General features: G+C 49.9%; 1 protein-coding gene across 1 annotated transcript in view; it reads left to right on the top strand.

Moving 5' to 3' along the window:
* Positions 1-18,097, top strand: part of PCM1 (pericentriolar material 1) — a 311,695-nt gene that overhangs the window by 277,754 nt on the left and 15,844 nt on the right. The window contains exon 36 of the mRNA XM_082243082.1: positions 17,356-17,552. Within this exon, the coding sequence (XP_082099208.1) occupies positions 17,356-17,552 (197 nt within the window). The remainder of the gene's footprint in view (positions 1-17,355; positions 17,553-18,097) is intronic.

The following is an 18,097-nucleotide window of genomic DNA, read 5'->3' as shown; positions in this document are numbered from 1 at the left end:
GACTAAAAAACGCATCAAAGTGGCGAAGGTTTTTCCATTGCCCAAATGTTTTGGCAATCCAATCAAAGAAGAATGGAGTCTGCCAAAACGCATTTCTACTATTTCTAAACGCATTAACAGGCGTTATCCGTTTGAGGAAACCCTCATTAAGAAATGGACAGAACCACCTGTGGTGGATTCACCAATTGCTAGATTGAATAAAGCCACGGTTATTCCTCTAGAAGACGCTCCGTCTTTTAAAGATCCAGTGGATCGCAAGATAGAAGCTATGTCTCGCACCATGTTTACCTTGATTGGATCAGCTTTCAGACCAATAATTGCTATTGGTCTGGTTTCGCAGGCTGTAACTGTATGGACCAAGTGGTTACGCCGGGACCTAGAAGAGGTCCCTCAGGCGGTATCAGATTCGTTGGAACAAATGATACAGGGGTTACAGTTTGTGTGTGATGCGGCGTTAGACGCCACTTCATTATTGGTGCGAGCATCTGTCTCAGCGGTGGTTCTCAGGCGTACACTGTGGCTAAAAGGTTGGTTAGCCGACCAAGGTTCCAAAGAAGCATTGGCTAATATCCCCTTTTTAGGAGAGCGTCTATTTGGAGCCAACTTAGATGAGATCATTAGGATCTCACGGGTGGAAAGAGCACCTTTTTACCGCAAAATTTTAAAGGTAAAGGAACTCGTCAAAGACGAGGGCCTTCTTTTTCTGCTCACAAGAGGTTTTTTCGTCCCGCGGGTGAAAAAATTAAGTCCGCCAAAGCTCCTTCAGGAGCAGTGGCGGCCGGCCCATAGGGGGCGCAGGGGCGCCGCCCCCCCCCCCCAAAAAAAAAGAAAAAGAAAAAAAAAAGATTTAAAAAAAAAAAAAAAAAAAAAAAAATTTTTGCCCACAAGGGGCGCCCGTCTCATTGGTGCCTATGGGGGTGGGGTTTTCCACCCGCAGAGGCGCCGATAGACGGCCTTCTGGGGCGTAACTGTAGCGCAGAGCTCTGCGCTCCACCACCCCTCTTTCGGCGTCCGCCGCATTGGTGCCGATGGGGGTGGGGTTTTCCACCAGCAGAGGCGCCAATTGGCGGCCTTCTGGGGCGTAACTGTAGCGCAGAAAAATGCGCTACACCACCCCCTTTTGTGATGTCTTGGATCATGATTGGTCCAGACTCCAGCCTGGACCAATCATGATTCAGGACATCCATGGTGACCTCGTTGGGGGCGGTGCCGGTGCGTGCATCAGTCACTCACCGTCACCGCCCGGTCACTTTCCCGCCGCAGCCCGCGAAGAAGAGGAGTCGCGAGGAGGGGAGAAGCCGCCGCCAGGAGCCGAGCAGAAGAGGACGGACATCAGAGTCGCGAGGAGGGGAGAAGCCGCCGCCGGGAGCCGAGCCGTCGCCAGGTAAGTGCCTATTCCACCACCTGCGCCATGCCTGTGCCATGCCTATTCCACCACCTGCGCCATGCCTGTGCCATGCCTATTCCACCACCTGCACCATGCCTGTGCCATGCCTATTCCACCACCTGCGCCATGCCTGTGCCATGCCTATTCCACCACCTGCACCATGACCTTACCACCACCTGTGCCATGACCTTACCTCCACCTGTGCCATGCCTGTACCATCTGTGCCATGCCTATTCCACCACCTGTGCCATGCCTGTACCATCTGTGCCATGCCTATTCCACCACCTGTGCCATGCCTGTACCATCTGTGCCATGCCTATTCCACCACCTGCGCCATGCCTGTGCCATGCCCATTCCACCACCAGCGCCATGCCTGTGCCATGCCTATTCCACCACCTGCGCCATGCCTGTGCCATGCCTATTCCACCACCTGCGCCATGCCTGTACCATCTGTGCCATGCCTATTCCACCACCTGTGTCATGACCTTACCATCACCTGTGCCATGACCTTACCATCACCTGTGCCATGACCTTACCATCACCTGTGCCATGCCTGTACCATCTGTGCCATGCCTATTCCACCACCTGCGCCATGCCTGTGCCATGCCTATTCCACCACCTGCGCCATGCCTGTGCCATGCCTATTCCACCACCTGCGCCATGCCTGTGCCATGCCTATTCCACCACCTGCGCCATGCCTGTACCATCTGTGCCATGCCTATTCCACCACCTGTGCCATGACCTTACCATCACCTGTGCCATGACCTTACCATCACCTGTGCCATGACCTTACCATCACCTGTGCCATGCCTGTACCATCTGTGCCATGCCTATTCCACCACCTGCGCCATGCCTGTGCCATGCCTATTCCACCACCTGCGCCATGCCTGTGCCATGCCTATTCCACCACCTGCGCCATGCCTGTACCATCTGTGCCATGCCTATTCCACCACCTGTGCCATGACCTTACCATCACCTGTGCCATGCCTGTACCATCTGTGCCATGCCTATTTCACCACCTGTGCCATGCCTGTACCATCTGTGCCATGCCTATTCCACCACCTGCGCCATGCCTGTGCCATGCCCATTCCACCACCAGCGCCATGCCTGTGCCATGCCTATTCCACCACCTGCGCCATGCCTGTGCCATGCCTATTCCACCACCTGCGCCATGCCTGTACCATCTGTGCCATGCCTATTCCACCACCTGTGCTATGACCTTACCACCACCTGTGCCATGACCTTACCATCACCTGTGCCATGACCTTACCATCACCTGTGCCATGCCTGTACCATCTGTGCCATGCCTATTCCACCACCTGTGCCATGCCTGTACCATCTGTGCCATGCCTATTCCACCACCTGTGCCATGCCCATTCCACCACCAGCGCCATGCCTGTGCCATGCCTATTCCACCACCTGCGCCATGCCTGTGCCATGCCTATTCCACCACCTGCGCCATGCCTGTACCATCTGTGCCATGCCTATTCCACCACCTGTGCCATGACCTTACCATCACCTGTGCCATGACCTTACCATCACCTGTGCCATGCCTGTACCATCTGTGCCATGCCTATTCCACCACCTGCGCCATGCCTGTGCCATGCCTATTCCACCACCTGCGCCATGCCTGTGCCATGCCTATTCCACCACCTGCGCCATGCCTGTACCATCTGTGCCATGCCTATTCCACCACCTGTGCCATGACCTTACCATCACCTGTGCCATGACCTTACCATCACCTGTGCCATGACCTTACCATCACCTGTGCCATGCCTGTACCATCTGTGCCATGCCTATTCCACCACCTGTGCCATGCCTGTACCATCTGTGCCATGCCTATTCCACCACCTGTGCCATGCCTGTGCCATGCCCATTCCACCACCAGCGCCATGCCTGTGCCATGCCTATTCCACCACCTGCGCCATGCCTGTGCCATGCCTATTCCACCACCTGTGCCAAGACCTTACCATCACCTGTGCCATGCCTATTCCATCACCTGTGCCATGCCTGTACCATCTGTGCCATGCCTATTCCATCACCTGCGCCATGCCTGTACCATCTGCGCCATGCCTATTCCACCACCTGTGCCATGCCTGTACCATCTGTGCCATGCCTATTCCACCACCTGCGCCATGCCTGTGCCATGCCTATTCCACCACCTGCGCCATGCCTGTACCATCTGTGCCATGCCTATTCCATCACCTGTGCCAAGCCTGTGCCATGCCTATTCCACCACCTGTGCCATGCCTGTACCATCTGTGCCATGCCTATTCCACCACCTGCGCCATGCCTGTGCCATGCCTATTCCACCACCTGCGCCATGCCTGTACCATCTGTGCCATGCCTATTCCACCACCTGTGCCATGACCTTACCATCACCTGTGCCATGACCTTACCATCACCTGTGCCATGCCTGTACCATCTGTGCCATGCCTATTCCATCACCTGCGCCATGCCTGTACCATCTGCGGCATGCCTATTCCATCACCTGTGCCATGCCTATTCCACCACCTGTGCCATGACCTTACCATCACCTGTGCCATGACCTTACCATCACCTGTGCCATGCCTGTACCATCTGTGCCATGCCTATTCCATCACCTGCGCCATGCCTGTACCATCTGCGGCATGCCTATTCCATCACCTGTGCCATGCCTATTCCATCACCTGTGCCATGCCTATTCAATCACCTGCGCCATGCCTGTACCATCTGTGCCATGCCTATTCCACCACCTGTGCCATGACCTTACCATGACCTGTGCCATGCCTATTCCATCACCTGTGCCATGCCTGTAACATCTGTGCCATGCCTATTCCATCACCTGCGCCATGCCTGTACCATCTGCGGCATGCCTATTCCACCACCTGTGCCATGCCTGTACCATCTGTGCCATGCCTATTCCACCACCTGCGCCATGCCTGTGCCATGCCTATTCCACCACCTGCGCCATGCCTGTACCATCTGTGCCATGCCTATTCCATCACCTGTGCCATGCCTATTCCACCACCTGCGCCATGCCTGTACCATCTGTGCCATGCCTATTCCATCACCTGTGCCATGCCTATTCCACCACCTGCGCCATGCCTGTACCATCTGTGCCATGCCTATTCCACCACCTGTGCCATGACCTTACCATCACCTGTGCCATGCCTGTACCATCTGTGCCATGCCTATTCCACCACCTGCGCCATGCCTATTCCACCACCTGTGCCATGGCCTTACCATCACCTGTGCCATGCCTATTCCATCACCTGCCCCATGCCTGTACCATCTGTGCCATGCCTATTCCACCACCTGTGCCATGACCTTACCATCACCTGTGCCATGCCTGTACCATCTGTGCCATGCCTATTCCACCACCTGCGCCATGCCTATTCCACCACCTGTGCCATGACCTTACCATCACCTGTGCCATGCCTATTCCATCACCTGCGCCATGCCTGTACCATCTGTGCCATGCCTATTCCACCACCTGTGCCATGACCTTACCATCACCTGTGCCATGCCTATTCCACCACCTGTGCCATGACCTTACCATCACCTGTGCCATGCCTATTCCATCACCTGTGCCATGCCTATTCCATCACCTGCGCCATGCCTGTACCATCTGTGCCATGCCAATTCCACCACCTGTGCCATGACCTTACCATCACCTGTGCCATGCCTATTCCATCACCTGTGCCATGCCTGTACCATCTGTTCCATGCCTATTCCATCACCTGCGCCATGCCTGTACCATCTGTGCCATGCCTATTCCACCACCTGTGCCATGACCTTACCATCACCTGTGCCATGCCTATTCCATCACCTGTGCCATGCCTGTACCATCTGTTCCATGCCTATTCCATCACCTGCGCCATGCCTGTACCATCTGTGCCATGCCTATTCCATCACCTGTGCCATGCCTGTACCATCTGTGCCATGCCTATTCCATCACCTGTGCCATGCCTATACCATCTGTGCCATGGCTATTCCATCACCTGTGCCATGCCTGTACCATCACCTGTGCAATGCCTGTACCATCACCTGTGCCATGCCTGTACCATCACCTGTGCCATGCCTGTACCATCTGTGCCATGCCTATTCCATCACCTGTGCCATGCCTATACCATCTGTGCCATGCCTATTCCATCACCTGTGCCATGCCTGTACCATCACCTGTGCAATGCCTATTCCATCACCTGCGCCATGCCTATACCATCACCTGTGCCATGCCTATACCATCACCTGTGCCATGCCTATTCTACCACCTGTTCAATGCCTATACCATCTGTGCCATGCCTATTCCATCACCTGTGCCATGCCTGTACCATCTGTGCCATGCCTATACCATCACATGTGCCATGCCTGTACCATGACCTCAAAGTCATGCAATTTTTTTACCTTGTTTTTTGCCGCGAAGCAATACCTATTACATTTTTGTTTTTGCGCCCCCCCAAAAATTTTGAGCACCAGCCGCCACTGTTCAGGAGGCATCAGGGGTCGTTGGTCGGGCAAGCAAAAGCCCGCCCCCTCTAGACCTGAAGATAAACCGTCCAAAGCCTGAAGGTGCGCCCCCACCCATAACTGGGGTGGGGGGACGTCTTCGCCGGTTCCCGGATCCATGGCTTTCCAGAATCCCGGACAGATGGGTCTGCGAAGTCATAAGGTCAGGGTACAAGATCGAGTTTCGATCTCTCCCACCGGCGCGATTCTTCCCTTCCAATAGCCGACTATCCCCGGATCGTTTAGACGATCTGCGGAGAGCAGTCACAGATTTACTACAACAAGGAGTGGTAGTCCACGTTCCTTGGACAGAACGGTTTCAAGGGTTTTATTCAAACCTATTTACAATACCCAGGAAAGAGGGCAAAGTGCGTCCAATTCTGGACTTAAGGGCACTCAATTCTTTTGTCAACATAAGAAGATTCAGAATGGAGTCCATTCGCACAGTAGCAGCCTTTCTGCATCCAGGGGATGTCCTAGCGTCCATAGACATCAAGGACGCATATCTTCACATTCCCATTTTTCGCAGGACATCAACGGTTTCTACGCTTTTCCGTAGAAGAGAACCACTATCAGTTTGTGGCGTTACCTTTCGGTCTCGCCACGGCTCCGCGGGTCTTCATGAAGGTGTTGGCCCCAATGCTGGCACTTCTGCGCCAAAGAGGCATATCGATCCTTGGTTACCTAGACGATCTTCTGCTTCATGCAGAGTCTCCTCAGACCTTGCTACAAAACATAGAAATTACTATAATTTCTTTACAGGAATTCGGGTGGCTGGTGAACCAGCAAAAGTCATTTCTGGTTCCCACCCAGAGGCTCGAATATCTGGGTCTAATTCTAGACACAGTCAGGACAAGAGTTTTTTCTTCCGGTAGGGAAACTCCGAAAGATTCAATCAGCAGTCCAGTTGTTACTATCCAACAGCTGGTCTTCCCTTCGGACTTGCATGAGGGTTCTGGGGTTGATGGTGGCTTCCTTCGAAGCAGTCCCATTTGCCCAGTCCCATACCCGAATTCTTCAGCAAGAGATTCTTCTCAGATGGAATCGGAATCCGGAATCCCTGGACAATCAGATCCGATTGAGCAAACAGACCAGAGAGTCTCTGGTCTGGTGGCTTCGGTCTCCGATGCTCAGCCAGGGAAAGTCATTTCTGCCAATATATTGGACGACAGTGACCACGGATGCCAGTCTATCCGGATGGGGAGGAATTCTCGGTCAGTTATCTGTCCAGGGACTTTGGTCCCCGGAAGAATCCAGGTTACCGATAAATGTATTGGAACTGAGAGCGATCAGACTTTGTCTGATTCACTGGACCGAGCAGCTCCAGGGCAGCCCGGTTCGGATCCAGTCGGACAACGCCACGGCCGTGGCTTATGTCAATCACCAGGGGGGCACCAAGAGTGTCCGAGCGGCCAAAGAAGTGGCTTGCATTCTTCGCTGGGCGGAACGATTTGTTCCAGCAATCTCTGCGGTGTTCATTCCGGGGGTGGAGAATTGGCAGGCAGATTATCTCAGCCGTCAGACTCTGGATCAGGGGGAATGGTCCCTCCATCCAGACGTTTTCCACCAGTTGTGCCTACGATGGGGCACCCCGGATATGGATCTGTTGGCATCTCGATTCAACAGGAAAGTTCAGAGATTCGTGGCTCGCTCCCGCGATCCTCTAGCAGAAACCGCAGACGCACTGATCGCCCCGTGGGGGCAATACCAGCTAATGTATGCCTTCCCTCCTCTTGGGTTACTGCCAAGACTTCTTCGCAGGATAGAGGAGGAAGGAATTCCAGTAATCCTGGCAGCTCCGGACTGGCCTCGTCGAGCTTGTTACGCCGACTTGGTCAGACTGATGGCGGACGTCCCGTGGAGACTTCCTCTCAGGGAGGATCTACTGTCTCGGGGACCGATCTTCCATCCTGCTTTACGATCGCCGGTTTTAAACGGCCTGGTTATTGAGACCCAGGTGCTGAAGGACAAGGGATTGTCAGCTTCAGTTATTCCTACTCTAGTTAAAACAAGGAAAGCGACTTCCAGAAAGATTATCATCGTACATGGAAGTCTTATATTGTGTGGTGTGAATCCCTTGGGTTCCATCTACATCTTTATTCGGAAGTCCGAATATTGGCTTTCTGCAACAGGGAGTTGAGCAGAAGCTGGCCTTGAGTGTTATCAAGGGTCTGGTTTCAGCATTTGCTATCTTCTTTCAGAAGCTTTTGTCTACTCATTCCTTGGTGCGGAATTTCATCCAGGGGGTGCAACACCTGGCTCTGCCAGTGCACGCGCCGTTACCATCCTGGGATCTTAATTTGGTGCTGTCGGTTCTTCAGACACCTTCCTTTGAAAATATCAGGGAGATTCCCTTGCTTACTTTATCCCAGAAGGTGGTCTTCTTGGTGGCTATCACTTCTGCACGCAGGGTGTCAGAACTGGCTGCATTATCCTGTTGTTCCCCAGATCTGGTGGTTCATAGGGATAAGGTTGTTCTTCATCCGAATCCATCCTTCCTTCCTAAGGTGGTTTCAAAGTTTCATTGAATAAGGACAGTGTATTGTCCTTCCTATGTCCTTAGCCCAATCATCCTCGAGAATTTGCATGGCATTCCTTGGATGTAGTTCGGGCGATCAGGATATACTTGAATACTACGGATTCAATTTGTAAGACGGATTCACTGTTTGTGATCACGGATGGCCCTAAGAAGGGGTTGCCTGTTCTGCTGCGACCATCTTTAGATGGATCAGACAGACGGTGGTATAGGCTTATTTTATCTAAGGGTCGGGATCCCCCGTTCCCTGTTAAGGCGCATTCTACTCGGGCGCTTAGAGTTTCCTGGACCTTCCGCCATCAGGCGTCAGTGGTTCAGGTTTTTCAAGGCGACTGTTTAGTAGTCGGTTCATACCTTTACAATATTGTATAAGGTTTATGTGATGGCATCGTCAGATGCCTCTTCTGGCTGCAAGGTTCCTGCAGGCCACTGTTTGAGGAGACTGTTGGTCTACCTCGAGGATTTGTGGGGTAGGTCTCATCTGTTTACTCGATGAGTCCTTGGATACTTCTGGTTGGCTCCGGTTGGGCCTTCTAGATTGGATTTTGATTCTGTCAATCCCACCCCTCATTTTGTGGCACTGCTTCTGGATGTCCCAGCTCTTGAGAATCAAGAAGACTACGTCTGTCAATGAGCGATAGAGAAAAATGGATTTTTGTAAGATCTTACCGTAAAATCCTTTTCTCTTAAGCTCATTGACAGACGTAGTACCCGCCCCTCTATCATTGAGTTGGGTTGGGTTAAATTCTCTGTTACTGCTTTAGAACAGAACTGATTCCCTGTAGCAGAGAGAGGGAGGATATACCCTCAGGGACTGCCCCTAAGGTGGAGCCAGAATGTTTTGTCTTTCTGCCTAGTCCTACTCCTGCGGAGACAACATAACCCAGCTCTTGAGAATCAAGAAGACTACGTCTGTCAATGAGCTTAAGAGAAAAGGATTTTACGGTAAGATCTTACAAAAATCCATTTATGAGGAAGTATTACTTTACTGAGAGAGTAGTGGATGCATGGAATAACCTTCCTGCAGAAGTGGTAGCTGCAAATACAGTGAAGGAGTTTAAGCATGCATGGGATAGGCATAAGGCTATCCTTCATATAAGATAGGGCCAGGGACTATTCATACGATTCAGATATATTGGGCAGACTAGATGGGCCAAATGGTTCTTATCTGCCGACACATACTATATGTTTCTACCTGACAACAGCCGTGAAATGCCTAGGAAGTGAAGTCACCCATGGAGTTACTATGAAGCCACCGCAGACCGCTGATGCTGGGACCGGACCACACCGGATCGGCTGCAAAATAGGCAAGTATAGCGATTTGTGCTTTACAGAGTTAGATAGATTAAGTTTAGACTGTGGCAGAGAGCAGTTTTAGCGTTAGGTTTTGCCTGAACTTCTACTTTAAAAACATTGCCGTCCTCCCTCATTTTCTGTATTGGTGCCCTAGAACAAGTCATGACACAAATTTTAAGAATGACTCATTTCTGCTCATGGGCACAGAATCCTATGGTTAAAAGCCTGAACAGCTTAAGCTGCTTGTAAATTATGGCTCACTTGTATGCCCCCTTGAAAGAGGGTGTTCTCAGTGATCCACTTAGCAAGTTAAATAGGGAGTACAAAACCGGAAAGGCACGTTTCCCACAGTGAAAGGCTCCAAAACCCCCCACATCACAAACATTGTACCGCTAAACAATGAGCTGCCCCATCACTCCTCTCGGCTTCATCTTCATATCCAAAATTCAGTCCTTCCTTTCGATGCAAAATTTGGAACACAAAACCCACCAAGTCTGCCACAAAGAATGGAAGTTTTTCACTCTTAGAAATGGTGGGTGGTTCTGTTGCAGTTTGTATCTATTTAGGTTACAGGCATCCTGGACGTCAATCCTCCTAGGACGTCCTAGAGTTCATTCGGTGGTTTCGAACAGGTTTAAAAAAGCATTTTAAACTCAACCCCCTCACCAATTTCTTCTCTCAAACTAGCCAATATCTCTCAAACAATTAGATTTCCAGATTGCCCTTAAACATGTCTAGTCACAGGTAGTAGTCATTCCAGTGCTTATATGGGACAGGTTCAAAGGATTCTATTCAAACCTGTTCACAAAACAGGTATTTGTCCTGCTCTGGGCCTAAAATCCTTTACCACTTGCCGACTGCCAGCAGTAAATATACTGCGGCAAGTCGGCTCTATTGCATGAAATGACCTTCCTGTACGTTGTTTCGTGCAATAGCCAGTGGGCGCGTGCTAATTGGCTAGAGGGGGGAGCCAATCAGCAGGTCCAGTGGACATGATGTCCATCAGCCACCTGCGATCGCTCCCCAGAGAGACAGAACAGCGATCTGCCGATGTAAACAAGGCGGACCGCAGTTCTGTAAAACATGAACATCGTGATTTTGTGTTCAGCTAGTCAGTCTGTCCCCTACAAAGAAGCATTCCCTAGGGACACACTTAACCTTTGATTGCCCCATGTGTTAACCCCTTCCCTGCCAGTGTCGTCATTACTGTAACAGTTCATATTTTTAGCACTGATTACTGTAGTAATGTCACTGGTCCCCTCAAAAGTGTCAGGTGTCCAATCTGTCCGCCGCAATGTCGCAGTCCTGCTAAAAATCGCTGATCGCCACCATTACTAGTAAAAAATAAACATATATATATATATATATATATATATATATATATATATATATATATATATATATATATATATATAGAAAAGCCATAAATATATCCCCTATATTGTACGTGATAACTTTTGCCCAAACCAATCAATTATACATTTATTGGGATTTTTTTTTTTTACCAAAAATATGTACCCGAATACATATTGGCCTAAAATGATGAAAAAATTGGATTTCTCTTTCACAGCTCCTATCGTTCTTAACCATTGAGTTATACGTCCTGGCAAAATTTTTTTGATAGAACATTTTTTCCTCCTGGATTTTTACTGTGAGATCTACTATCAACTGCCGGACTGGGCGACGAGCTGAATAATCTAGATCCAGTGGTCACCCCAGTCTGGCCAGCCAACATAACCCCACTGGACTGGGGCTGGCCCTGCGAGTTAAACATCTAGCGAGGTTGCATATGACCTGGCCTCTGCCTAAATCGCAGTGTTCCCCCTGGTCATTAACCCCCCATTTCAATGGAGAAGCAGATGTGTCAGGAGCGGTGCCCACCTAGTTACTGGTATGGGGAGTAGCTATCCCCCCTCTGTCCTCCCCTCCCCCCACCCCTCCACATACACTGGGGCTGTTTGGGTGGTCTGGTCACTGACCTGGGATGGAGGCCGGGGTGCGGGGGGTGGAGGGTTTGTACCTTGTGGGGGCCCCCGTCCTACCTGGATCTGTCCTTGAGGCCTGGTCTCCCAATTCTCGGTCCCTGTGAACCTCGCAGTGCTGCCATTTTGCTGTAGCCTGTGCATTTCTATACACAGCGGCAATGTTTGTGTAGTACGGCCGCATTTTTTTGTGGTTTGCCATTGCAAATAGCGGCGGCCATGACAGTTGAGCCCTGTGGGTGGTGATTTTGGCGGTGGGAGCCCCTCCTTATCCCCTGGTGTTGACTCCTGGATCATTTAACTTCTTGATTGCCGCACGTTTAGTGCAGATTCTCCTGGTGGTTGCAGGTGCCTGTGTCGGCGGGTGGTGAGTCTGGTAGGGTCCTCTTCCTCTGCTGAAGATCGCTCTGTGCTGGCGACTGGATGGTGCTGCCAGCACGGTGGGGGTTGTCCCTTAGCAGTGTGTGAAACTTTTTGTGTGCGGTCCCCCTAGTGACTCATGGAGTTTTTGGAGCGCATTTCCCCACCTGATCCCCTCTCTGAGGCTGTGGGGCCCTCCAAGTCCCAACCAACCATCTATGCACTGACGGCGGTCCTGGAGTCCCTTGTGTCTTGGGTGGAGGCGACTTGTGGTGACGGGCTTGCAAAAAGCAATCTGTATCTATGCGTGAGACCCTGAAGATGGAGGACGCAGCTGAAGCTGCAACAGAGGCGCAGGCAACCTTTGACACTCAAAGGCCATCCAGAGCGGTAAAGGTGTTTCCTTTTCCTGCTTATTTTGACAGAATTGTCGCTAAAGAGTGGCAACAACCAAAGCGTCCCTAAACGCTTTACCAGGCGTTACCCCTACGAGGAGTCCCTTCTTAAGAGGTGGACTGTCCCGCTGGTGGTGGACCCTCCGGTTTCCAGGTTGAACAAGGCAACCATGATTCCAGTTGAAGAGTCCCCGGCCTTTAAGGACTCGGTTGACCGGAAGGCGGAGGCTGTGGCGTGCACCATGTACACCTTAGCTGGTTCGGCAATAAGGCCAGTATTTACCATTGCCCTGGTTTGGCAAACTCTGACTGAGTGGGCTAAGCTCCTATGCCGTGACCTGGAGCGGGAACAGCTCCCCCCTGCCTTTGCTGAGCTGGCTGACCAGCTGGTTCAGGGGCTGCAGTTTATCTGTGATGCCTCTTTGGATGCGGCTCCTCTGATGGCTCGCTTCTGCTTTGGCGGTGGTCCTTTGGCGTGTCTTTTGGCTCAAATGCTGGTCTGGACCAGACTTCAAAAAAGGCTTTGATTGATCTTCCCTTTCAAGGAGATCGCTTATTTGGAGCTACCCTGGATGACATCATTAAAGGTCTCACAGGGGGGAAGGGTACCTTTCTTCCGCAGGCTACTAAGGAACCTCAATGTAGACGTGGACCTTCCTTCTCGGCTCATTTTCTCTGTCGTTCATCGACAGACGCAGCTCCATCTAGTCAGAGACTATAGGTTATGCTCCTCCTATCAGAAATAGGCACTAGGCAGGAAAAAAGCTTAACCACACCTATGGGGGCTGTCCCTGCAGGCATAACCCCACACACCCTGCTATCATCAAGCAGTTTGTTTCTGCCTAGTTTAAGAAATAGGACCTAGCTTCCTGCTGGGACTTCGGTCTTAGCTATTATGGGAAAGTTTGTTAGTTTGTGATTTTTTTATTTTTACTAGTTAGTTCCTGAGGACCAAGATCCAGAGGAACTACAAGCATCAGCCGGCTCAGGTTTCGCACTGGATAATCTAGATCCTTAAGTTCTCCCAGCCTTGCCAGCGAGCGTTATCAAGGTATAGTCCAGAACTAGGCCTCGCCATGACAGTGCCCCCGATGGATGGGGACAAGCCTGCGAGTGGACCGTCTCGCTGGGACGCACACACGACCTGGAGCACCTTTAGTCGCAGCTTCCCCTTAGCCTGACAGCACCCCCAACCCGGGTGTGAGGTGATCTGTTTCGGAGTAGCACCCTCCTGGTACCGTGGTATGGTGAGTAAATTGTCTCCCCCAAAAAACCCCTGGCGATCTCAGGGCGGACGTGGGCCCTTCCCTGGAATAGTCGGACCTTAGGGGCTCCCTCAGTTTCCCTGGCACCTCGGAGGACTAGTCCTGTGCATCACCTCGGCATTCCCCTACCCCTAGCAGGTTTTTACGCTGGGGGCAGTAATAATGCAGCCGTTGTGGTGCCTATTTGAGGGGGCCGACTTGTCCTGTGCGGGTCCCTGATCAGGGGCCTTCCGATGCCTATTGTTCTGGGCCCCCTTTTGGGGGTCCTGGAGAACGCATAACATGCCGTGAGGGCCGCCATTTTGCTGTGGATCATGATTTTTATATTCCCATTAGATTATATGGGCAGCCATTTTCTATAATTCCCCATGGATGAGTGGCCATTTTTCTTAGGTCCATAGACTGGACAGGCATGCAGCAGGGCTTTTTAAATATAGAGGCTGAGTTTTCTCTTCCTTTTCCTGTACAGGCAGCGTCAGTTTTGTTTTTGCACAGATCGTACTGGAAGTCTCCTCTGTAGTTTGGTAACGTTTTTCTGGGGTTCCCTGTGGGTTTTTCTTCATTCACTCTGCTATTATCTTATAATAACCAGGGATTGTGAGCCCGCACTTATAGCGGTGGGACCGCGTTTTTGGCGGTCTTAAAGAGACACTGCTCAATTATTTTAAAAAGTGTAACATGGAGTCCCAGGATAATATTTCACCTGCAGACCCCTGGGAACGACTGCGGGACCTTCTGGCTCACAGTCTCAGCCAGAGATTGCAGTTTTTTTGCAAAATCTGATGTCGAAGGTAGATTTCATCATTGTTAGTTCTGCCAGCCGTAAACGCCCTCCGTCCTCACCTCCTTCAGCAGGGTCTTCGGACTCTGAGATGCAGATGCAGACCATCCTGAGGGGTCAATGTCGTCGCATTCTGACGGTGAAGGGGACTGTCTTCATCAGCCGCCGCGCAGGAACGCCCTTTGGTGAAAGCTCTGATAGTTTCAGTGCGGGAAACTTTAAAATTGGCTGCTGAACCCACAGTGCCGGTTACGCAGGTGTCTTTTGGCTCCCGCAAATCTCGTAAATCGTGCAACTGTCCCGAATTGTTTCATACTATTGTGGATGAACAATGGCGTTGCATAAAGCATGTTAATGGTGCCTAAGCATTTTGTTTGCCGTTACTCCTTCGCGGAGGCAGTGTCCACTAGGTGGACTGTACCACCAAAAGTGGATCCCCCGGTGTCCAGGTTGAATAAAGCGACTCTGGTACCGATGGAAGAGTCTCCAACTTTTGCGGACCCCGTGGATAGACGGATGGAATCCTTGTCCCGCTATTTACACGTTGTAGCAGGTCACATATTAAAGACTACCTTTGTGAATGTTTTGGTAGCGCAGACTACTGCAATGGGTGAAGTTACTTAACCACTTAAGCCCCGGAAGATTTTACCCCCTTCCTGACCAGGGCCTAATTTGCAATTCGGCACTGCGTGACTTTAACAGACTATTGCACGGGCGTGCAACGCTGTACCCAAATGAAATTGGCGTCCTTTTTTTCCCACAAACAGAGCTTTCTTTTGGTGGTATTTGATCACCTGTGCGATTTTTTTTGATCATGCGCTATAAACAAAAAAAGAGTGCCAATTTTGCAAAAATAACAATATTTTTCGCATTTTTTTTATATGAAATTCCCCAGAAAAAATGTAAAAATCAAAATTTTTTAACATTTTTGGCCAATTTGTTTTCTGCTACATATGTTTGCTAAAAAAAATCGCAATAAGCGTATTTTGATTGGTTTGCGCAAAAGTTATTGCGTTTACTAACTAAGGGAAAGATTTCTGTCAATTATTGGTGTTTTTTTTTTTTTTTTTTAATGAGTAATCTGCGATTTTTTTTTTTTTTTTTTTTTTTTTTGTGGGACTGCGACATTGCGGCGGACAGATCGGACCCTTGACTGACATTTTTGACACTTTTGGGGGTACCAGGGACATTACTACAGTAATCCGTGCTATACATATGCACTGTTACTGTAAAAATGACACTGGCAGGGAAGGGGTTAACTTTATTGGAGAGGCAGGGGTTAAATGTGTCCCTAGGGGCGTTTTTCTTACTGTAAAGGGGCGTGGCTTTTCATGTAACCACAGAGACATACGATCCTAAATAGCAGGGTCGTATGATCTCTGCAGTTACACCAGGGAGAATGACAGGTGCCTTTCTTTACATCAGCCGCCTGCCTTTCTCCCTCTGCAGCTGACGATCGCGAGTGACCGGCGGACATCCGAGCCGCCGGTCACTCGCGCTGGAGTGTCCAAGAACGAGCGGGGGCGGGGTGATTTGATGAGGCTGCGTCTGTCAATGGACATCAGAGAAAAATATTTTATGGTAAGAACTTACAAAAATCTTGTTTTTTTACTTTCTGCTATATAACATTCCCAATGAATACATTTAAAAATCAACCTTTTCATCATTTTAGGCAAATTTGTATTTTGCCACATATGTTTGGTAAAAAAATTAAAATAGGTGTATATTGATTGGTTTGCGCAAAAGTTATCGCGTCTCCAAACTAGGGGAAAGGTTTGTCATTTTTGTTTTTTTTTTACTAGTAATGGTGGCGATCAGCGATTTTTAGCAGGACTGCGACATTGCGGCGGACAGATGAGACACCTAACTGACATTTTTGACACTTTTGGGGGGACCAGTGACATAAGTACAGTTTTCAGTGCTAAAAATATGCATGGTTACTGTACGAATGACACTGGCAGAGCAGGGGTTAACACCAGGGGCAATCAAAGGTATTAATGTGTCCCTAGGGGGTGCTTTCTAACTGTGGGGGTGGGGGGCTTTCTGCATGAACACAGAGACCTGTGTTCCTAAATATGAGGAACATAGGATCCCTGCGTTCATAATAACAGAACAGTGGTCTGCCGTGTTTACAATTGCATTATTGCAGACTGCCGTTCTTTCTCCACGAGGAGCGATCGCGGGTGCCCAGTGGCAATCGCGGCCGCCGGACCTACTGATTGACCTTCCCTATGGCGAATGGGCGCACACGAAGCTAGTGGTCCCGTGAAGGGACGTACAGTTTAAATCGTTTTTCGGACAGAGCCGAACTGGAGCAGTAAAACTGCGTCGGGCGGTCTTTAAGTGGTTAAGTTGTACTCTTGAGTTTGGTCTTTGACCTGTACTGCACGATTAAACTTAGGCATTTTTACTTGCCTGTAAATTCCATGTCTTGAAATATGGTACAGGCCACCATCCCCTCTGTTCCTAGGTTACTGTGCTGCTTGGCTTGCCCAGAACGGAGGTGTGAGTAGGAGGTGGAGTGTCCAAATGTTTTGCTAATACCTCAAGGGAGCAGCCTATTCCCTAGGGTCTATGAATATCCTGCCCCTGTCCTGGCCTGTACTGTACTCCTAAATATGGAATTTATAGGCAAGTCAAAACACCTTTTTACAATAAATACACTAACAGCCACTGTTTAGAAAGTGGGACCAAAAGCAGAATATACTTTCCATTTTAGAATTGGTTCCATATAGGAATCTCTCTGCATTTATCTCCAGCAGTATCAATGACTTTTACTATTGTGACTGCTGCTGCTATCTCAAGTGTAACAGATCATATTGTCTTTTGTATTTTAAAATATAAGATTTTTTTGTTTTGCTTTAGAAGAGGTACTAAAGGAAGAGGAGGAACAGAATCAATCTAATATCTCAGCTGACAACGTATCCGCTTCGTTGAATTTAAACAAGGATGGTGATTTGTTGGCATCAGTGGACGTAGATGCCAAGTCAAGTCTAGCATCAGCTGAAAGCTCTGGACCTGGCAGTCCTGCCACCGACTCTCCTGTGCTAGTTAATGAATATGTAAGTTAATATTTTTTTTTAGTTACCGACACAAATGTCTAACTGTTACTGAGATCAGTATATGTTCTTATTTTGTTGCTCAGTTTACACAATTTGTGGGTGTACATGTATATAGGGCCTGAATGCTCCCCACAACCTGTGCGCTTCATCCTGGGCTCAGCTTGCCCATCTGCGGCCCCGGGACCGGCATAGCGGGTGCCCTCGGGTAGAGGGGGAGGAAGGAGAGTTAACACGCGTCTGTTTTCCTCCCCTTTCTAGCTGTTGACCCAGAAGTGACGTGTGACACTTCCGTGGTCCCTCTTGACAGTCTCCCTGGCCATCAAGGCCGGGAAAGAATGTAATGCAGTGTCCTGTTTATTTCAGTAGAGCACAGATCTTTTAGACCCTGGATGTCTCATTAAAGAGAATCAGTCACTAAAATAAACTCCTCACATAAAGGACTTTTTATCCCCTATGTGATGGTGGGGGAAAAAAAGTTGTTACACCTAAGCACATAAAATCCCCCCTGCAGGGACAGACTAAGAACCCTCAGGGCCCCCGGGCAA

Source organism: Pelophylax lessonae (assembly GCF_965119305.1).
Source record: "Pelophylax lessonae genome assembly, chromosome: 1".
In the NCBI taxonomy this organism is placed as follows: Eukaryota; Metazoa; Chordata; class Amphibia; order Anura; family Ranidae; genus Pelophylax; species Pelophylax lessonae.
This window is presented reverse-complemented; position numbering and strand designations above follow the sequence as displayed.